Consider the following 24,103-nt stretch of genomic DNA (forward strand, 5'->3'; position numbering starts at 1 on the left):
TTTTTTTTTTCCGTATAAATTGGTTGTAAGACATCTACAATCTTAAACAGAAAATAATTACTATTATATTAAAAATAGAAATAAATGTAGATTCAACAAAATCAAAGAAATAAGGGAAATAAAGACAGTAATTGAAATAAAATTAGGGAATAAATTAAACATAATCAGCAAATAAATGAGATATTGTGTTTTCTAGCATTCTCAACCTTTCAAGTTTCAACACAACATTGTCCTCAAAGCTGCCATGGAGGCCACTATGTACGTCCTATAACTTCTTTTTACTGTGGGCAGCGCACTAAAGATAAAGATGAACTTGTGATTAGTATGATTTGAAATGCTTTTATTTACTTAAGATAAAAATATAAATAAAAAACAAAAGGGCAAAAAAAAAAGAAGCTTTTTATTGGGATGTGGTTCAATAGTACGAAGTAGTAACACTAATGGCCGACAAAAGTAAAGCGATTGTACCAATTAAGTCGAAGAAATTGACGACAGTTAGCTCTTGCTTTTCCATGAAAAGCCAATTCCATATAAACCACTCAAAACTCAAATCAAAAGTTATTGTATATATATATTTTATTCTTCGTTTTTTTTTTTCTTAGGGCATAAGTTACGTTAGAATTGATAAATAGCTCATATTAATACTAGATGAAAGTCAAGTAGACGGAAGACATTTACGGAGCCGGTACAAGTAGGGTTTAGGGTTTAGAAATTTTTTTAATGTGTCCGTACAAGTAAGATTTAGAGTTTTTTTTTTTTTTTTCTATATATATGTATAATGTAATTCTGAATCATTAAGAGTAAAATACAACTGTATCTCTGTAGACGTAGGCAAATTATCAAACCACATTAAATCTTTGTTTTCGACTGTCTCTTAATCTCACTCTTTTCGATTCTATATTGTTCATCAATTATTGTGCACAGTAACAAGTTATGACATGTAACTTTTTCACCGGACAGAACCAATAATTTAGTGTAGAAAGTACAACTTTCAATAAATATTTTAATTATTGTACCAGGCTTGAAGCGTATAATATTAATAGATGGTGATCGTATTTAATGTACATGCATGGGCATAAAATTATGTAGTTAGGCGTATCGTATTAAGACTTTCGTAATCCTACAAATTAATGTGGATCACGTCATTGGACCTACACAATTTATAGGAATCCTTTTTTATTTTCTTTTTTCACTTAGAACTTAATTCTGTTATGTAGATCTGAAAATTGTAATGGGTACTTTTATAGTTTATACTCTTTTGGGCTGGCAGTGGATGTAAGCCAAAAGACTATAAAGCCAAGCAAGTAGAGGGTTCTTTGGCATACTGATCAATCCATTGGAGGATTCATCGTTCATTCACCAACCTGGCTACCTAACATGGCAACGTCCAAACTAAGCGTGAAGCTTTTCATAGACAAGAAGGGCCGACGGGTGCTGTTTGCTGAAGCAGACAAGGAATTTGTTGATTTCCTCTTTACCATTTTGACTTTGCCGGTTGGAGCTGTGACGAGGCTTCTGAAAGAGGGAGGCGGCATGGTAGGCTGCTTGCCAAGCCTCCACCGGAGCATTGAAAATATGAGTGATACTTACATCCATCCAAACAAAGACAAACGTTTTTTGCTAGAACCCAAAGTATTCATGCCTGGTGCTAAAGTCCCTCTCCTATTGCCCAACGTTGGCTCCACATTCCGTCAATTGTATAAGTGTTCAAGTTCGAACACAACCGTTCGTTGTTTGCGTGACCTAACTGATGGCAATAACACAGATTGTTTGGGGTGCGCACAGAAAAAGAACACGTTCGCAACATTCACCGTCACAGACCCGCCCCCAGGCGCAATAGAGACATTCTCCACTAGTGAGGAAGGTTACGTGGTAGAAAAGGTTACATACATGGTGATGGATGATCTTGACGTGAAGCCCATGTCTACCTGCACCTCAATTGTCACTCTGCTGACCCAATTTAATATCAACGATATAAGGGTTATTGAGGAGAAAGTGGTCGAGCTGGGCATGGATGAGGTATATATGCCACTCTTCCCCTTGCTTTTTGTGCATTACAACTTCCAATTAAATGCTTCTTTTTATATCAGTTTGTTTATTATTTCTGGTAAGCATTGAACAACAAAGTCGTTAAATTAAGGGTATTATTACTTATTATAATTATTTTGCTTCTTAATTTATCTTCTTTGATGGTAGGGTGTGAAATTGCTTCAAGCCTCTTTAGAATCGAAGACTGTATTCACTGATATCTTCCTTCCACCCGAGATCGGTAAAATTGAGCCAGAGATCTCTGAAATTGATCACTCATATTTGTAGGTTGATGAATTATGTAATATGCTGTCTAGCATCTTTTTATTTTTTACTTTTAAGGTTGATGTTTTTTTAAAAAATAATTACTTGTTGAAATATGATTCACTTTCCAATTTCCATGTCAGAATGGGTAAATGAAGTGATCATAGCAATTATGGCAATGTTGAAAATCAGTGTGCTTTATTTCTAGGGGCAAGAGCTAGCTCTGATGGACTAGTAGTGTTCATACATACATACAAGGAAAATGATAAAAGACCCAACTTTTGCCCATTTGCCTTTGTTTTTTTCTTTCTTAGAAAAAACAAAGTAAAAAATAAAAAAGTATTGAAGCAATAATTTTTATTTTGGTCCCTTTTTTAGTTATTATTTTTTTAAAAAACAAATATTACATTTTTCTTCATAAAAATGGTAATTTTTCATATAAAAAAAAATGGCAATTTTTATGAAGAAAAATGCAATATTAGTCAAATCTGGTACCTGCCAATATGCCTTTTTATTTTGTTTATGAAGCAGCATTATTCTTTATCAAATTACTAATTAAGTATATTAACTTCTGCTAATTACGAACTAATATTGCTGAAGCCTCTCATGCAAGGAAGGGATTAGGAATTTACCTTGAGGCCCGAATTATATTAAAAATATATTTTTTTTGACTGGCCAAAATAAAAAAAGAAAGATCTAGAATATTTTTTCTTTTAACAAATTTAAAGGCTTCACTGTTCTCAAGCTAGGAGGCGTTTGAGGTGTAACTTATGAAAATTTGATTGGGCTGTGAGACAAACCTGACCAATTACCAAACTTTTGTTACATCACTTGAATTACTAAGTTTGCTCTGGATACATGATTTTTCTCAACTCTTTTTAATTTTTTTAGGATTTTTTTGGCCGTGTAATCCCAGCTGGACGTGAAATCGATAAATAACAAAGCCGTTTTCACTATAAGAAGAAAAAAAAAACGATAGCAGAAAATTTTAGGCCTTACCCAACTATGAGACCGTTGGGCCATTAGACATTCTGATGCTAAAATAAGGAGCCGTGGTGTCTCGGCCGTTAATAATGTGCAGTTCTACTACTACGTACTACGGCCAACAGCATGCTCTGTCATCAAAGGTTTGGATCAAGAAATCATCAAGGATTACATTTGTGATGGCAAGATCAGTACCGTTGAAGTATACAGACTAATGGTGTGAGGAGTATTTTTTTTTAAAAAAAAAAAGTAAATAAAGGGTAAAGTTCATATACTCCCCTCAACCTACTACTAAATTGATAATGTCTCCCCTAAACTACTAAAATATTGTCAATGTCCCTTCAAGGCTAGCAAAAAAATAAAAATGCCCCTATATATTTCTCAATAAGACAAAAATACCAATATAAATTAAAAAAAAAAAAAAAAAAATTCCAAAAAAAAAAAAAATTAATTTAAAAAGAAAGATTTTTTTAAATAAAAAAGTTTATTTTTTAAACGGGAATTTTTATTTTTAAAAAAATATTTTTTTATTTTGTTTTAAAAAACGACAATTTTAGTTATAATACAAAACAAAAAATTTCAATTTTTATAACAAAAAAAAAATTGAAATTTTTTATTTTTTTTTCTTATAAAAAGAATTTTTTTAAAAAAAAATTAAATTTGCCATCCTTTGGATTTTTTTTTTTAGTTTCTTTTTTCTAGAAGTTTTTTTAGTTTTGTTTCTTTTTTTTTTTAGGGTAAAGTCCATACATACACCTCCTTTAAACAACCATTAATTAACAATGTCCGCCATAAACTTTCAATTGTGACAATATTCCCCCAAACTACCAAAACATTGTCAATGTCCCCAAGACTAGCAATAAGACAAAAATGTCTCTATAAATTTCTCAATAAGACAAAAATACCCCTATAAATTCAAAAAAAACATTTGATTTTTTTTAAAAAAAAAAATGAAAATTTTAATTTTAAAAAAAAAAAAACGAAATTTTTATAAACAGTAATTTTTATTTTAAAAAAACGTTTTTTTTAATTTTTGTTTAAAAAGAAAAAAAGGAAATTATTTTTTAAAAACAAAATGTTTAGGTTTTTTTAAACGGAAATTTTTATTTTAAAAAAATTTTAAAACAAAAATTTTTTTTAAAAAAAAAAACGAAAATTTTCAGTTTTTATATTAAAAAAAAAATGGAAAATTTTTATTTCTTTTCTTATAAAAGGATTTAAAAAAAAAAAAAAAAAAAAAATTGGCCATAGCTTGAATTTTCTTTTTGGTTGATTTTAGTTTTTTTCTAGATGTTTACGATTTTTATTTTTATTTTACTAAGGGTAATTTCGTCAATGAGGGAACATTAACAATTTTTGGTAGTTTAGGAGGGGACATTGTCAATTGGTAGTTGTTTGAGGGGGGATATGTGGACTTTCCTCTAAATTTTACTAAGGGTAGTTTTGTCATTGAGGGAACATTGACATTTTTTAATAATTTGGAAGGACATTGTCAATTAGGTAGTAGTTTGATGGGGGTATGTGGACTTTCCCAAAAATCCAATTAGAAAAGGGTTATAAGGATTAAAATACTGAAAAATGGATGAGCTCTCTAATAACATATTTAAAACGAAAATAACATAGTAGACAAATATATATAGAAGTAGACACGAATAATCAGGAATATGGTAAAGTGTAAAGTGTAATTTCTCCAATTTTTTAATATAACTTCTTTTTACTATGGGCAACTTCTTTCTTCTTACCCAATTATTGAAGTTTTCATAATTTCTTATGTCCATTTTTTCTACATATTACAATTAATTTTAAAATAACATAAATTATACTTTTTTAAGCATGCACCATTGCTTTTTGTGAAATGAACTTCACATTACTTTCTTCATATAATATTATGATTAGAGAATGACATCTATAGAGATTTTTATACAAATGAAGTCATTTGTGTCATTAAATAAGAGAATAACACATCAACGTGAAATGCTAAACATAATTAGCTCAAAAGCACTAGATTTTTCCCTATAATCTTCAACTCATCAACAAAATACTAATCTCCATTCAAGACAATCGAAAGCCACCACTAGTTTTAGATTGCTCACGATCCTCGCCAAAAAAATCCCACTTCACCGTGTCCCACATTGGCTCCGTTAGCATGTTTGCAACAAGCACAAGCCCACTCACCCCAATGCTCATGGATGGCACCTTTTGATTGGAGGAAGAGGATTAGAAGGAGAAGGCAAATTTGACTCTATGTATGAAATATGAATGGTGAGGGGGATGAGGAGACTGCAGGGATGAATAGGTCTCTAGATGTTCACCACATGTATATGAGTTCCATAACAATTTTCTTACAATTATGTGTTGAAATTGCAAACGATATACCCAAATAGATGTTAGAGATCAGTTAATTCATATTCCTTATAAATGGTAGTTGAAAATTGTGGCAATATGCTAATTAATTAGGACCATCTTCTCTCGACTGTGATTTAAAAAGGATTTACGATCATCTAATTTCTCCACCATAGAATTTCGTACAGAATGTTTTTTAATTTCAATTACTTTTGCAGCTGAAAATCACTTAATATGTCTACCATGTCAAGCTAAAATGCGAAAAGCATGTCGTACGAACTCATAAACAAATGTATTTCCATGTGATATTGTCTAAATTGTGGCAATATGCCATGGTTGAATCATTAAATTCTTTTATACTTTTTTTTTTTAGAAAAAAAAAAAATTATAGCTTTTATTGGGATGTGGTTCAACAGTAAGAAGTAGTAACCCTAATGGCCGACAAAGTATAAAGCAATTGTACCAGGATCGAAGAAATTCACGAAGGTTAAAGGACACTTAAGCCTTCTTTGGTAAAGGTAGAGTTGGCCTACGTACTATTTATCACTATTTTTTAAAAAAATTAATATCAAAATATTTTAATTTTTTAATTTTTTATATTAAATTATTTACTTTTATTATTATTTAAATAAAAAAATTATTACAAAACAAAATTTTTTCACTTTTTCATATCACTTTTTTATTTTTTTTATAGCAAATATTTTTTTTTTTTTTAATCAATTTACATCAACTATATTGTTTAAACCAACTCATTTACCAAACATCATCACTAAAGGAATTTAAAAAAAAAAAGAATCAAAAAAAAGGACACTAAAGCTTAGCTACTAGGGATCAGTAGTTCGTGCTTTTCCATGAAAAGCCAATTCATAATGCTCAAAAAGTCAAAACTCTAAATCAAAAGTTGTTATATATATATATATATATATATATATATATATATATATTTCTTAGGACATAAGTTATGACATGTAATATTGGGCGTGATGTGATAATGTAACGGTTTTTTTTAAGTTATTTAATGAAAATAAGTTTATGAAGTAAAATATTATTTTGCTCTATCCTAGGGACTTATAAATTATTTTTTAAACTACAGGGAGTAATTCGTAAATTAGGCTAATCATATGGACCAATTTTGTATTTATCCTTTTTTTTTTTTTAGAATCCTAAACGTATTAATATACATATTAAATTGACTAAACGTATTAATATATAATAATTTGATTTATATTCTTTGTTTTCTTATTTGATTCGGACATTAATAATACTTAATTTATTGAATAATTTATGTATGAAAAACTCTTAAAATATAATTAACGCAATTAATAACTTTAACGTTGTTACAAATGTTGCCCGAAACGTTAAAATGTTGCCCGATTTTCAAAGGTTCAGTAGCATAATCCCAAGCATACGAGGCATAATTGTTTCCAATGCCATATTGTTAAAGTTACAAAGGACATGTTTAATGTCCTTCCCCAACCAATCGTTTTAACTTGGTTTGGAATATTACTTGCTTAGTCTTTCGCTAATCCCCCACTTTTTTTTCTTTTCTTTTCTTTTTCTTTTTTTTCAAGATTTGACGAACGATACTTTATAGTTTAAATGGTCGGAATGCATTAGGCTCTTTGGGGGATCATTGCATTACTATATATATATGTTTTGAGTCTTTAAGATTTACATGCATGCAGCTTCTTTCTTCTTACACAATTATTGAAAATAACCTAAATTAGAATACTTTGAAAAATAAACTTTTAATTGTTTGTGGAGTAAGGTCATGTATTTTTCTAGGATAAAAAACCCATTAGAGGATTTATGGTCTTCGCAGTCTTCTTCTTTTTCTCTTTTGGTGCAAAAGTTGCGCACTAATTAAATGCACCTGGCTCCACTATTGATTTTGATTTTTTTTTTTTGAAATGAACAACATTATTCACCATTGATTTTTGTGAAATGAACTTGGGATTGAGATCCACAATTGGACATGATTGATCCATCACAATATATATCACTAGGATTGAGATTCTCAATAAATTTATTTAAATTAAAAATTTTCAAATTTATAAATTGAATTATATCGGTTTATCTAAACTTAGCGTTTAAATGGAACAGGATCTTCTCCATGGGATATTTTTGTTTTTTACTTTTGGAGGGAACAAAAATACACAACATTTATAACTAACTGAATATTCTCCAGTTCATTTGAACATGAGATGATTCTAATTCGTCTAAAATAAGTTATTTGAGAGTAGCTTCCTCATTAAATACTAAAATATTATTTATTTTAAACGCTTAAATGAAATAAACGAGTAAAATTTATAAATTTGTGAATTTGAATCCATAACACAGATGTTACATCTTTAGAAAAATTAAAAATATTAAAAACTTAAAAAAAAATATAAAAAAAAAAAAAAAAAATCTTTAGAAAAGAAGCTTTCTGTCTAGTGTCTGCTAGCTGGTACGTACTGAAAACCTTGAACTTGACTTTTATACGTCACAACTTTTCTTTTGGTTTCTTGGCAACGAAGCTACTTAATAGGCTTAATGAGAAAAACTTTATGAAATTTTCGTAAAGAGACTATGTCGGGGAGACTGGGAGACTAATACCAAGTCAAATAAAATACTATTTCTAATTTAAAATCTTAAACATATGAGTTTGGATTCACATAATTAGATATATTAACTCTTTATATATATATATATATATATATATAAAACACAAATTTCATAAGTGCATGCCAACTCTTGTCTTTTAGTCTCATTTTAACAACATATCTTAAGTACCTCATGGCCGACAAAAGTAAAGCAATTGCACGGGGTCGAAGAAATTTATGAATCATGATGGTGAACTACTACTTTCCATGAAAAGCAACTTCCACTCAAAACTCTAATTCAAAAGTTATTTTATATATTTTTTACATTATCACGTGTAATGTAACCTTGTCATTCCCTCCCCTTTTTCTTTTTATGTTGCCTTTTAACTTCTTCTTTTTTTTTTTTTTTTTTTTGTCGATATCTAACAATTTTATCCTAAAGCTTAGAAAAATTAATAACTTTTATTTATTACAGTATTTAACACCAATACTATTTCATTTCACATTTTATTTTTAATAAAGACTATTATTTTTTTTAATCAAATAGTTCTTCCAACTACCAAACGTATCCTTGCTTTTTCTTGAAAAGCTAAAGCCACTTGGTATTACCACTTAAAAGCATAAGTTATATCTTTTACTTTCTTTCTTTTCTTTTTTTTTTCTTTTTTTTTTTTTCTCAGAACATAAGCTATTATATCTCATAATATAATAATTGAACCTGATCATTTAATTTCAAACTCATAAATTTGATTGGAATAAAACATGACAATAAAGAAAAGTAAGATTGAATCTTTTAGTTATTGTACGTACCTCGCTTCAAGGGTTATATATAGAATACACAACTTGAAGCGTATAATAGGTGGTGAGAATCATATTAGATTGTGGTCGTATTTCATGAACATGGGCATAGAATTATGTATTTAGGCCTATGCTAGATTGAGACTTTCCGTAATCCTACAAATTAATGTCTATCGCATCACACATCATAGGACCTACACAATTTATAGGATTACTATTTTTTATTTATTTTTATTTAAACTAAGAGCTTAATTTTGTGCGTAGATCTGAAAATTGTAATGGGTACTTTAACTATTTGGGGCTGCCAATGGAAAGCGTAGCATAAGAAGGCCTTTGCCAGAGCGAATTCTTAGGCTGAAACACTATAAAGCCAAGCCAATTGAGGGCTCTTGCCATACTGATCAATCCATTCGAAGATTCATCATTCATTCACCTGCCTAACATGGCAACGAGTTCAACGACGAAAGTAAGCCTGAAGATTTTCATAGACAAGAAAGGCCGACGGGTGCTCTATGCTGAAGCAGACAAGGAATTTGTTGATTTCCTCTTTGGCATTTTCACTCTGCCGGTCGGAGTTGTCTTCCGGCTTCTGAAAGAGGAAAGTGTCTCGGTAGGCAGTTTGCAAAGCCTTTACCGGAGCATTGAAAATATGAGTGTTACTCACATCCAACCAGACACAGACAAACGCTTCCTGTTAGAACCCAACGTATTCATGCCTGGTGCTAAACCCACTCTCCTATTGCCAAACGTTGGCTCAACATTCCGTCAATTGTATAAGTGTTCGAGCTCGAACATCAACAGTGTTTGTTTGACTCCCGTGGCCAATAACACAAATTGTTCTACGTGCGGACATAAAAAGAACGTGTTCGCAATCAAAGACCCCCCAAGCGCAATAAGGGCATTCTCCACTAGTGAAGAAGGTTACGTGAGAGGGACGGTTACGTACATGGTGACGGATGATCTTGAGGTAAAGCCCCTGTCTACCAACTCTCTTGTCACTCTGCTTTCCCAGTTTAGTCTCAACGATATAAGGGATCTTGAGGAGAAAGTGGTCGATGTTGGTATGGATGAGGTATGCCACTCTTACCTTACTTTCTGTGCAATATGATCACTACTACCAAATGCTTTTTTTTTTCTTCTTTTTTTATATATATCAGTTTGTTTATTATTTTTTGTAAACCTGGATAAAATTAAGGGTATTATTACATATTATAACTATTTTGCTTCTTAATTTATCTACTTTGATTGTAGGGTGTGAAATTGCTTCAGGCTTCTTTGCAATCAAAAACTGTTTTGACCGACATCTTCCTTCCAATAAATATTACCAGAACCAAGGAATATTTCATAGATTTTGCTAAGAGTGGGGGTGATGTTGGAATATGATTCATTTTCTGTCTCACAAGTCACAAAGAGTAAATCAAGGTATTGACTGTTTTTGAAGGAATCATGAGATTATAGCAATCAAGGCAATGTTGAAAAACAGTGTGCTTTATTGCTAGGTGCAAGACCTAGCTCTTTTGAACTAGTGTTCATACAAAATAGTTGCAATCATGTTTTTCATTTTCTGTTCCACATTAGTCAAATCTGGTACCTGGCAATATGCCTTTTATTTTGTTTATGAAGCAGCATTATTCTTTATCAAATTACGAATTAACTAAACTTCAGCTAATTATGCACTAATATTTCTGAAGACAATTCCTAGTATATATATATATATATATATATATATATACGGATTACCTCTCAAGCAAGGAAGGGATTAGGAATTTAGATTGAGGCCCGATTTGTATTAAAAAAATATTTTGACTTAATAAATTTAAGCTAAACAAAAATTTTTGGCTAATTTTTTTTCTTTTCTGGGGTAAAAGGACCTGGAGGGCCATATCACCACTCCCCACCACCCCTCCCCCTTTTCATTTTAAATTGGTCGTACGACATCTACACTCTTAAATAGAAAAGAATTACAAAATATATTAAAAATTGAAATAAATGTAGATTGAACATCAAAGAAATAAGGAAAATAACGACGGTAGTTGAGATAAAATTAGGGAATAAATTAAAGAACAATCAGAAAATAAATGAAAAATATTGTGTTTCCGACATCCCCCAACCTTTCAACACAACATTGTCCTCAAGGTCCCATGGAGATGGAGGCCACTGTGTACGTCCTCGTTAAGGGTAATATCTCATAATGGCGGTGCACAATTGAAGTGGAAAAAGAGGAAATTTTTTTAATATAACTTCTTTTTATTATGGGCAATTTCTTTCTTCTTACCTTATTGATGTTTTAATAATTTGTTATGTCCATTTTTTCTACATATTACAATTAATGTTAAAATAACATAAATTATATATTTCTTAAGCATCCACGATTGCGTTTTATGAAATGAACTTCACATTACTTTCTTCACATAACATTATGATTAGAGAATAACTTCTACAGAGGTTTTGTACAAATTAAGTCCTTTGTGTCCTTAAATAAAAGAATGACACGTATCAACGGAGAACACCTAACATAATAAACTCAAAAGCACCATTTTTTTTCCTATCATCTTCAACTCATCAACAAAATACTAATCTCCATTCAACACAGTCGAATGCCACCACTAGTTTCAAATTGCTCACAGTCCTCGCCAAATCCCACTTCACCGTGTCCCACGTTGGCTCCATTAGCATGTTTGCAACAAGCACAAACCCTCTCACCTCTATGCTCATGGATAGCACCTTTTGATTGGAGGAAGAGGATTAGAATGAGAAAATGCAAATTTGACTATATGAATGGTGAAAGGGACGAGGAGACCGTGGGGATGATTAATAGGTCTAATGTTCCATAACAATTTTCTTACAATTATGTGTTGAAATTGCTACCAATCTACCCAAATAGATGTTAGAGATCACTTAATTCCTATTTATTACAGATTAGAATGGTAGTTGAAAATTGTGGCAATATGCTAAACACCACCTTCTCTCTGACTGTGGTTTGAAAAGGATTTATGATCATCTAATTTCTCCACCATAGAATTTCATACTTAATGTTTATTAATTCCAATTACTTTTGCAGCTGAAAATCACTTAATATGTCTACCATGTCGAGCTAAAATGCGAAAAACATGTCGTACGTACGCATAAACAAATGTATTTCCATGTGATACTACCTACAGAATACGTAGTGAAGCCTGTATATTTATACTTGTCATTGAATATACCATCTTTACAGATAAAGATGAGCTTGTGATTGCCATGATTCGAATGCTTTTATTAAAAAAAAAAACAAAAAAAAAGGAGAGAAAAGAAGGCTTTTATCGGAATGTGGTTCAATAGTACGAAGTACTCACCCTAATGGCCGACAAAAGTAAAGCAATTGTACCAGCTGGAAGAAATTCACGACGGTTGAAGGACACTAAAGCTATTTATAAAAAAAAAAAACAAATTAAAAAAATAAAGGACACTAAACCTTAGCCACTAGGGCTCAGTAGCTGTTGGCTTTCCATGAAAAGCCAATTCCATGTAACCACTCAAAACTCTAAATCAAAAGTTATTATATATATATTTTACGTTTTTTTTCTTAGGGCATAAGACATAAGTTATGACATTAAGAGCATTAGAGCTTTCCTTTAATTTTCTCTAAATTTAAGTTACAAAACTAGTTTTTGTTTCCTTATAAAAATATATTTCACTATAACTTCTTTTATCTTTCATATACTATTAAAATATTATTTATTTACAAAATATAAATTTCTTACTTACCCTCACTTTTTTTATAAAATTTCAACACAATTCTCAATTAAAGACAAAAAGATAAAAGATGAAAGAGAAAAAAGAAATGTTTATAATATAATAATGCATAGAGAACCACTTTTGGTTTCCTACATATTGGGAAACACTGTAGTAACCCTTGAGGGTTAGTGAAATGTAGGGAATCTGATGTAAGTAGGTTTTTGTGATTTTTTTTTTTTTTTTTTTTTTTTTAACATGTTCACAAAGGGAAAAGAAAGTATGATAGATGAATTTGAACTAGTAACATTCGCTTCATGAATTATAGTTTTCAGCCGATTGAACTCCTCTTTGAAGACATAGAATTATATATTTAGGCATATGGTATTGAGACTTCTGTAATCCTACAAATTAATGTAGGACCTACACAATTTATAGGATTACTTTCTTTTTTTTTTTTTCTTTTTAACTTGGAGCTTAATTTTGTTATGTAGATTCGAAAATTGTAATGGGCAAGTACTTTTATACTATTACGCGGATACATTAGCCCAATAAAATAGAGATTGTATAATGATATAGAATTTAGCATTAATTTAACATTATCCCCAATTTGGACATCCTTGATCCCACACAATAGATAATACAAGTAGTACTAATTATTAGGTCCATAGGATTTTATAAATCAAGCATTAGATTTATATATTTATGTGCACCTCACATAAGTTAATAGTAGATTTCACAAACTTAATGGTTAATTTATTAAATTTGTAAAATAATATGAACCAAAGATAAAAAATTTATTGACCCTAACATTTTTTTTTTTTTTTAAATGTATTCCGATACCTTGGTTAGCATTCTGCCTGCAAGTTGGTACTTCTGATCTTTTTAATTCCTTGTCTTTTTTTTTTTTTTAACCTTGAACTTGACTTTTTATAGGTCACGACATTTTCTTTTGGTTTCTTCGCAACCAAGCTACTTAATAGGGTTGGGCGAATATTGAAAGAAGAACTTTATGAATTTTTCGTAAAGATACTTGCTTTATAGAGAATATTATTAGATGATATCTTATAAGATTTATTTACCCAAATAAATGTTTGAGATCAGTTAATTCCTATTCCTTACCGATTAAAATGGTTGTTGAAAATTGTGCAAATATGATCATCAAATTTCATCACCATGGAATTTTATTAAGATTGTTTTTTTTAATTGTCAATTACGTTAGTAGATGAGAATCGCTTATTTCTACCATGTCAAGCTAAATTGCGAGAAACATGTCGTTACGTAGTGCCTACAGAATACGTAGTGCAGCCTGCATATTTATACTTGTCATGGAGTATACTATCTAAAAAATAAAAAAAAAAAAGTCATAAAGATGAGCTTGTGATTGGTATGAATATGATCCGAAATGCTTTTATCTGCTTACAAAAAAGAAAAAGAAAAAATGCTTTTATCGGGATGTGGTTCAATAGTACGAAGTAGTAACCCTAATGGCCCACAAAAGTCAAGCAATTGTACCATGTCGAAGAAATTCACGATCGAAGCCAGTTCCATTGTTACAAAAAAAAAAAAAAAAAAAGCCAGTTCCATATAATCCATCTTTTACTTTATTTTTCTTAGGGTATAATTTTTCTTAGGCAAATTTTTATTTTTGTTTTGAATTTTTTAAGAAACTGATGCAAATGTGTTGTTGGGATGGGTCAAATTTTATTTTTGTTTTGGATTTTTTAAGAAACCGATGCATATGTATTGTGTGATTTTTAGAATATTGGGCAAAATTTTGAATTTGTGAATTTGTGCCAAATTTGTTTACAAAATCAAAAAATATGAATTTGAAAACAAAAACAAAAAAATGCCTAGCCAAACAAGGCCTTAAATGTGCTAGTTTCATTTAAAATAGTGTTAAGTGTCTATAAATATTTAAAAAGTATATTAAATTTAATTTAAATTAGTAAATTGTTATTAATAACGCTAAGAATTTAATGTACTTTTAAAATATTTATAGACACTTTATAATATTTTAAATAGATTGAAAGATATGAAAATTTCTGTCCTTTATTTATTATGCCATATAATGTTAATCTAATGCATTAATCAGATTCCATTTTTTAGAAAAAAATTGACCTTTATTATTCAGCTCATTAGAGCATATCACACGGAAGGGCAATTGCCTCATTCCGGATTATTCCACCTATACAAGATGGAGTACAATGCCATATAATGGAACAAATGACATGGTTACAGGCTGCCTTAGCGAGTGAATGGGCTGCCAAATTGGCCTCCCGATTCACATGAACAAACATAGAGTTACTCATGGAAGCCAGCCATGTTTTAACATCCTCCACAAAATGCTCGTAGCTGCTATCACAAGGAAGATTCAAGTTCACTGCATTCACAATGTTTAAAGCATCTCCCTCAAAAATAACCCCCCTGAAACCTTTCTTTTGGGCGAAAACCATAGCATGAAGAGCTGCTAACGCTTCCGCGTAAGAGGGTGAAACCTCCACTCTCTTCGTCACACCATACGCACCTAGGACCCTCCCACAATCATTTCTGGCTAGTATCCCCAAACCTACCACCCCTCTTTGGGCATCCAAAGCCGCGTCCTAGTTAATCTTTATCATATTCATCGGGGGTGGTTTCCACCTTTCTATCCATGTTCCGCTCGTCAACCTCCCCTCATTCACTGGCGTTCTGTGCAGACTTTGACAATCCTCAAGAGCTTTCCTAGCTTCTAGCATAATCTGGGAGGGGTGAGTTAATAAACCACCATGAACTACATCATTTCTGCGTAGCCACACCCTTCGTGCCGTAATTGCAAATAGCTCCACTTCATTTCTCGTGCACCGGTTTCTCACTTCTGCGAACAGCTGTAGGAAAGTCTCCCCGCTGATTTGGCTTTTTTGGAGGCTAGCCTGACCACATCCCCATACATCTGCTGCCAAAGGACACTCCCAAACAATGTGTTCAAGACTTTCTGTCTCCCTCAGGCAGATCGGACACGAATTATCTTTTACAACACCTCTGCGCTTCAGGTTCTCTCTTGTAGGAAGAAGGTTGTGACACGCCCTCCCTAGAAAATTTTTTACTGCATTAGGGATCTTAAGCTGCCAACACACCTTCCAAGCTTCCTCCTCTACTACATGGTTCGAACTTTCCCCCTTCATACGTGCCTGTCTTTCAACTTCCATGTGGTATGCGCTACAAACAGAAAAAACACCATTGGGGCTACACCTCCATATCAGTCGGTCCCTGGGTTGAAACGGACTGAGGGGTATCTTTTGAATCACTTCGGCCTCCTCCCTTGTAAAATTTGCTACTAAAAGTGGCACATTCCAGCTCCTAGTGTCTTGGTCTATGAGATCAGAAACACATGTGTGAGCTTGAAGGTGGTTTCTTAGAGACTGTATCGAAAACGTCATTGGGGTTGGAATCCAGCAATCCCCCCAAACTTTGATACTTTTTCCATCCCCGACCCTCCAAATTGCCCCTCTTTTGATAACATCTTGTGCTGCCAACAAACTCCTCCATGCCAATGAAGGCTTCGTCCCAAGTGTGGCCTCCAAAATTTGGCATGAAGAGTGATATGTAGCTTTGAAATCTTTGCTACCAAAGAGTCAGGTTGTTGTAAAAGCCTCCATATTTGCTTAGCTAGAAAAGCTTTGTTAAATAAAATCAAATCTCGAAAACCCAAACCTCCCTTATTTTTTGAAACCCCTATCCTTTCCCAGCCCATCTAATGAATTTTTGATAAGTTCTCCTTGTGCCCCCACCAAAACTCTTGCATCATTATATTGATCTCCTTGCAGAGGCTTTGCAGAAGGAGAAACACAATCATACAATAGGTCGGAATAGCTTGAACCACAGCTTTAAGTAAAATTTCCTTCCCCGCTTGGGATAAGAATTTTCCTTTCCAGCTGTGGAGCCTATTCCAAACTCGATCTTTAATTCTCTTGAAAGCCATTGACCGTGACTTACCCACCAAGGTTGGCAAACCCAAATACTTTTCATATCGATCCGTTGCCTTTAGCCCCAAAAGACGAGAGATCTCTTCCATTTTTTCATTGCTAGTGTTGCGACTAAAAAACAAGGAGGTTTTATCTTTATTTAATTTTTGTCCTGAGGCAGCTTCATACTTGTCCAAAATTCTAGTGAGCCTCCTCCACTCCACTGAATTGGCCTTGCAAAATAGGAGACTGTCACCCGCAAAGAAAAGATGGCTAATTTTTGGACCCCGTTTAGAGATGGGCACTCCAGTGATAACTCCATTACTCTCTGCATTCCTAGGCATAGAGCTTAGAGCCTCTGCACAAAGGAGAAAAAGATACGGGGAAAGGGGATCACCTTGTCTTAAACATTGCGAAGGCTTGATATTTCCCACCGGCATTCCATTGACTATAATGGCATAAGTGACTGATCTAACACACTCCATTGTAAGTTTAATCCAACGGATGGGGAAACCCATTTTGTGCATGACTGCTTCCAAGAAACCCCACTCCACTCTGTCGTAGGCTTTACTCATGTCCAACTTGATACCCATAAAACCCACTTTGCTCCACATACATGAATGCATAGTATGCAATGTCTCGTACGCTGTCAATATGTTATCCGTGATCAACCTGTCTGGTACGAAGGCACTTTGATTTTGGGAGATTACGTGAGGGAGCACCCTTTTCAAGCGGTTCGCCAAAACTTTTGATATAATCTTGTAAAGCACATTACATAAACTAATTGGCCTATATTCAGCAACAGTACATGAGTTTCTATTTTTTGGAATCAACACAATATTGGTGGTATTGATAGAGGCACTCAAATGTGAGGAATTTAAAAAATGTAGGGCTGCAGCACTAACCTCATTGCCCATTGTGTCCCAATGGGTTTGGTAAAATTGAGCAGTGTACCCATCAGGCCCAAGAGCCTTTTGGGGCGGCATGTACTTGAGAGCCAAATATATTTCCTCCTTAGTGAATTCGGCTAATAACCCATCTTCCATATCTAATGTAATCGTTCCCTGTATGGCCGAAATGCAACTTTCAACATGTTGGGCCCTCTCCGATTTGAACAGCTCTTGGTAATAGGATACGAAAGCTTCTTCTATCTCAGCCGGTGTTTCACATGTCTGCCCATAACCATCTTTGACTTTTAGAATAGTGTTCCTCCTCTTGCGTTGAGAGGCACAAGCATGGAAAAACTTAATGTTTCGATCTCCATGCCGAAGCCACTGCTCCTTTGCACGTTGCTTCCACTTTAACTCTTGTTGTTCCAGCAGCCCATCAATTTCATCTTTGAGTACCCTTTATACCGTTGAATCCATAGGATCATCCCTCTCTTGCAGTAACTCCAAATCACGTGTCTTAGCTTCAATGATCTTATCCGTGGCTTGGGTGTGTTTTTTGACCCACATTTTGATAGGTCTTTGGTAAGACTTGAGTTTCCCCGTGATATTTTCCAAAGGGTCTTCCCTCATAGGTCTGGTTCTCCAAATTTTCTCCACGGTCTCCTTGTATTCAGGGTATGAATTCCAGCTCTCCTCCACTCTGAAAACTCCTCTCCTGCCCCTGTTTCCGTCAGTTGCCCGAGAAAAGGAAAGAAGTAGAGGATTGTGATCAGAGCTTTGTCTTGCCAAAACTGTAACCCTCACATCATTGAAAAGATCGCACCAGTCCGAATTTGCAACCGCCCTATCCAACCGTTCTTGGGTAAAAGCTGCTCCCTCCCTCCCATTATTCCAGGTAAATTTTGGTCCAAAAAAACCCAGATCACTTAAGGAACAATCCTCTAAAACTCTCTGATAATCCTTCATTTGGCTCCTCGTTTTTGAAATAGCCCCCATTTGCTCAAACAAGTTTAAGATTTCGTTGAAGTCGCCAATACATAACCAGGGGGCGGGGTATAAATAAGATAGGTGCCTGAGCAAAGCCCAGGACTCCTTTCATTTTGCAACTTCAGGATTACCGAAAAAACATGTGAGTTTCCATTCCTCCAGCCCGTTCTCCGACATTATCCCAGCATTTATATGTCGCCTACTATAATTTTGAATGGCAACATTGACTCCCTGCTTCCATAATAGACACAATCCACCACTTTTCCCCACTTTGTCCACTACGAACATGTTCTCCATCCCCAGTTTTATTTTCAAAAAATTCATTCTATTTTGGCGCCTTTTGGTTTCCATAATGAAAACCACCTAGGGCTTTTTCTCCCTCACCAATTGGCGAAGGTCTCGAACTGCCTGAAGGTTCCAAAGCCCTCAGCAGTTCCAACTTAAGAGGTTTATAGTGCACGGCGGGGCTGCGCACTAGCTCCCACCAATATATCATCTTGGATTTTCAGTCCCCTAACCTCCATTCTGGTTCGTTTGCCCATTGCAGTACCTTCTCCCTCATTTTTACCCATTGTTTTCCTCTTCCCCAAATTATAATCACCTTCCTCCACATGATCCTCCTTCTTCCTTGTAGCTTCCTTCTTTCCCATTTTGACAGAACCTCCTAGGCTTGGAGTTGCAACCTAACTTGGAGGCTTGGAGTTGCAACCTGACTTGGCTCTTGGGTGTTTGCTCCAAAAATAAAAGAAGGGGTAGTATTTCTCGGATAATCAGGTGGGCCTCTCATCAATCCTCCAGCTGGCATGCTAGGCTTGCCATTTGGGATACACGTATGACCCTGCGCCTCTTTGTCCACCACTTGCCAAATGATTTTTTCTTTTATGGTATCCCACTGACCAACATATATATTCTTACCTTTTTCAGAAATGGATTCCCTCCTCCCTTGGTCGGCACTTGCCTTTTCCATCTCTTGTCTATTTTTGCTAACTTCCCCAATTGAAACCGTCTTCTTTTGTAACTCCCCGTAACGCTCCCCTTGTTTTCCTCATTCCCTTAACTCCCCTTTCTTCGCATTTATGACATCAGGATCCCCGCTCCCTGACCGATGTGGCTCCTTGTGGAAATTCCGAGATATGCTCCCCAACCCACCCCTCGCCGGAACAGCAGAATTTTTCGATGATCCTCCATCACTGCTTTCCTTCGGACCATATGTGGCATCATTATCGACAAACTTCCTCTGAAAGCCAGGTTATGAGGCTCCGTAGTTGTCCCATGATGAACGTCCCGGTCTAACTCTAGATGGCCCTCCTCTAGACTGCCCTCCGACGGTTTGGGGATGGCACTCTCATCCAAGGGTCGTATTCAGTTTCTACTCCAGCACCATTTGACCTCCGACCACCATTGACTTCACATCCCCTGCTTCCATGCCTCACAACACCACAATGGTAGCAAAACTTTGGAATCTTTTCATACTTGAAAAAGACCCCAATGGATTTGTCTCTGACCCGAATGGTTCTCCCTCTTGGAAGGGGTTTTGATAGATCCAATGTGATGCGCACCCTCAAGAACTCCCCCCAACCTACACCATCTTCCGCAACATCAGCATCCTCCGCTACTCCAACTGACGAGCCTATTTTGTGCCCAACGTCCTTTCCCATGCATGCTAGTGGGAGGTTGAACATCCGCACCCAAAAAGCCACCTTGTCAAAATCCAACTGCCCAATTGGCGTGACTCCATCATAATCTACAAGGGACACTAGATGACCATCAAAAGTCCAAGGCCTTCCCTCCATAATACGAGACTTGTCCCATTCACATTCAAACTCAATGAGAAAAAGATTAATTCCCAGAGTCTTGAAAGTAACCCTCTCCGAAGGTTGCCAAGTGCGAATCAACGGAGTCTTGAGAATTTGCCTCCCCACAGATCTGTCTGCCATCAGTTTCCCTACCACACACAATGAACCACGAGATAGCAAAGGACCCAAAACGGATTCTCCAATAGCCAGTTCCTCGCTTTCATCCTCCTTCAGCGTAAAATTTCCCCAGAGATGCGCCAGTTCATCAGCCGGGTCACCCATCCTTCGAAACAAACGGCACAAAAATCCTGAGGAAACAGCCACCCCCCGATTATCGAGGAGCAATTCCCACTCGACCACCAACAAAAAAACCAGTAGCGATAAAAACAACTTCACCCCTATGTTTCAGAAGAGAGAAAACCCTAGGGAGAAGAGAAACATTGTATTAATCAAATTCCATTGAAGATACAAAGATAGAAAAATGAAAAAGAAGACATTTGGTCCCCATAATAAGTAGTTTATACTATTTGGAGCACTTGCAACTTGCCAGAGCGAATTCTGTGTAGTCTAAAGACTATAAAGCCAAGCCAATTGAGGCCTCTAGCCTCTTGCCATACTGAATCCCTTCCGTTCACATACCTAACATGGCAACTACACAGGTAAGCCGCCTGAAGCTTTTCATAAACAAAGAGAGCCAACAGTTGCTCTTTACTGAAGCAGACAAAGAATTTGTTGATTTCCTATTAAGCATTTTCACTTTACCAGTCGGAGTTGTAACTAGGATTCTGAAAGAGGGAGGCGGCATGGTAGGCAGCTGTCAGAGCCTCTACCAGAGCATTGAAAATCTTAGCGTTACTCACATCCAACCAGACAAAAGCAAACGCTTCCTGTTAGAACCAAAAGTAGTCTCCCCTGGTGCTAAACTCCCTCTCCTATTACCAAATGTTGCCTCAACATTCTGTCAATTGTATAAGTGTCTGAACTCTATCATCCCCTGTAGCAGTTACGTGGCTGATGACAATAGCGCAATTTGTCCTAATTGCGGCCGTGGAATGAACCAAATCGTAACATTCGTAGACCCACCAAACGAAATCAGGGCATCCTCCTCCACTAGTGAGAAAGGTTACGTGGAAGGGTCGGTTAAATACATTATGATGAATGATCTGGAGGTGAAGCCCACTTCCTCCGGTGCTCTTGTCTCTCTGCTTGCCTAGTTAAATGTCAATGATATTAGGGATATTGAGGAGAAAGTGGTCAACATGGGCATGGACGAGGTATGTCACTGATCAATCATCATCCCTTGCCTGCTTAGCTGTGCATTAATTAATATTAGTACGACCAAATGCTTCTTTTTTTGCTGTCAGTTAATTTGTTTACTATTTTTGGTAAACATTGAACAATTTAACAAAAGTCGGTAAATTAAGGGTACGATTACATATATATTATAACTAATTTGCTTCTTGATTTATCTGGTTTGATGGTAGGGTGTGAAATTGCTCAAGGCTTTTTTTCAGTCAAAGACTGTTTTGAATGACGTCTTCCTTCCAAAAGAGAGCATTAGAACTGAGAATATAACAAGGATCAATGGAAGAGTTGGCCGGGTCAAGCCTAGGCAAGTTAGGCCCTCGCTTAGGGCCCCCAATTTAATAAGGCCCATTGAGAGATCATATTTTGTACACCCACCGCCCGATTCTAAATGAGTGACAAGGGATTTATTGTTAAATAAATCGTGAGATTATAGCAATTAAGGCAATGTTGGAAATCAGTGTGCTTTATTTCTAGGTGCAAGAGCTCTGTATATAGGACTGGTGTTCATACAAAATAGTAATCATGTGATTGCTAATTTGGTCTTCTTTTTAGTTTGCAATCATGTTTCACATTTCCTGTTCCATGTTAGTCAAATCTGGTAGGTGGCAATATGCCCTTTATTTTGTTTATGAAGCAACATTGTTCTTTATCAAATTATTAATTGAGAAAACTTCCGCTAATTATGAACTAAGATATATTGCTGAAGATCATTCCTAGTATGGATAACCAGTTCTCAACGCAAGAAAGGAATTAGGAGTTTATCTTGAGGAGGCCTGATCAATTGTGTTTTAATTTTAGTTTTAATTTTAATTTTTTGATTGTGCTGAGACCAACTTGACCTAATTTGTGCATGCCAACATGACAATTGCCTCAGCTATCAAACTCGTGTTTCATCACTTCATGAATTAGTTGTTTGCATATAAAGTAATTATCATGTTATAATACTTAGTCGAAATTAGGGATTCAAAATTACCTCCAACTAGTGTTGCTTAAGCGTAATGAAGAACCTCTAAGCAATATAAATCGGCTCTCAGCAATAGGAACCTGAGATAAAACAAAGTAGAAAAAATATCTTCTAACTTATGCCTACCCGTGCCGATTGATGGAATACAATAGGTAGGTTAGGGACCCTCAGTCAAAATTGTTACATTATTTAATCCTCCCATCAAGGAATAAGAATCAAATCTATAATCAATTCAAAATATTTGATTCCACAAAATAATCTTTATTTAGAATAAATCACTTAACACCGTAATTATATTTATTATATAAATACAGTAAATATATGTGACATAAATGAAATTTCTTACATAAGTACTATTTATGTTTTCTTAAACTTTTTTATTTCTTCTAACTAAATTCTCTTAGGCCCTACTCAACTCACATGACCAATTATGGTCTTCTTTTTTCTTTTTTTGTTTTTTTTTTTTGAAGTGGACCAATTATGGTCTTCTTGAACTTTAGCAGTCTCTTCGAGGAGTCTTAATTGGATGCCCAGGTTGAAAGTGAAACCAATTAATGTGATGGGCCTTGTGCGTGGTTGGCCACCCCCCATGAAATTGAATTTGATTATATTTTACTAAAACAACATGGGAAAGTTCATCCAAATTAGAAGGGGTTGCCACATGCATGTGCGTGTAAGAAACTAGCTAGTCAAACTTCTGAATCCTGATCATTATTATAGAACATGTGGTTTTTATCGAATAAAAATAAAAGCTACATCCATCCCTTCGAGGGGATCAAAACCAAATGATCATTGTGAGGAAATTCACCTCCAAATGACTTAAGCAATTTTATTTTATTTTTCTCCGTATAAATTGGTCGTACATCTTCAATCTTAAATAGAAAATAATTACAATTATATTAAAAATAGAAATAAACGTATATTCAACAACATCAAAGGAAATAAGGGAACTAACGACGGTAATTGAAATAAAATTAGGGAATAAATTAAAATATAATCAGAAAATAAATGAAAAATATTGTGTTTCGGTTTCCGACATCCCCCAATTAACCTTTCAACACAACATTGTCCTCAAGGTCCCGTGGATGCCACTGTATATGTACGTCCTCATTAAGGGTAATTAATATCTTATAATGGTGCAAAATTAAAGTGGAAAAGGAGGAAATTTTTTTAATATAAATTATTTTAACTATGGGCAACCTCTTTCTTCTAACCCAATTATTGAAGTTTTCATAATTTCTTATGTCCATTTCTTCTACATATTACAATTAATTTTAAAATAACATAAATTAGATTTTTTGTTTTTTTTTAAGCATCCACCATTGCTTTTTGTGAAATGAACTTCACACTACTTTCTTCATATAACATTATGATTAGAAAATAACTTTTATAGAGACTTTGTACAAACTAAGTCATTTGTGTCTTCTCCCACATTGGCTCTATTAGAGCCTTTGCAGCAAGCATAAACCCCCTAACCCCAATGCTCATGAATGGCACC

At 34.5% G+C, this 24,103-nt stretch overlaps 1 protein-coding gene across 1 annotated transcript in view; it reads left to right on the plus strand.

Moving 5' to 3' along the window:
* The first annotated feature begins 1,250 nt into the window (after positions 1 to 1,250).
* LOC132188077 (uncharacterized) overlaps positions 1,251 to 24,103 on the plus strand; it is a 56,883-nt gene continuing 34,030 nt past the window's right edge. Inside the window, exons 1-3 of the mRNA XM_059602487.1 lie at positions 1,251 to 2,019; positions 2,197 to 2,312; positions 9,360 to 10,074. Of these exons, the coding sequence (XP_059458470.1) occupies positions 1,378 to 2,019; positions 2,197 to 2,312; positions 9,360 to 10,074 (1,473 nt within the window). The 5' untranslated portion in view covers positions 1,251 to 1,377. The remainder of the gene's footprint in view (positions 2,020 to 2,196; positions 2,313 to 9,359; positions 10,075 to 24,103) is intronic.

This window comes from Corylus avellana, chromosome ca7 (assembly GCF_901000735.1).
Source record: "Corylus avellana chromosome ca7, CavTom2PMs-1.0".
In the NCBI taxonomy this organism is placed as follows: Eukaryota; Viridiplantae; Streptophyta; class Magnoliopsida; order Fagales; family Betulaceae; genus Corylus; species Corylus avellana.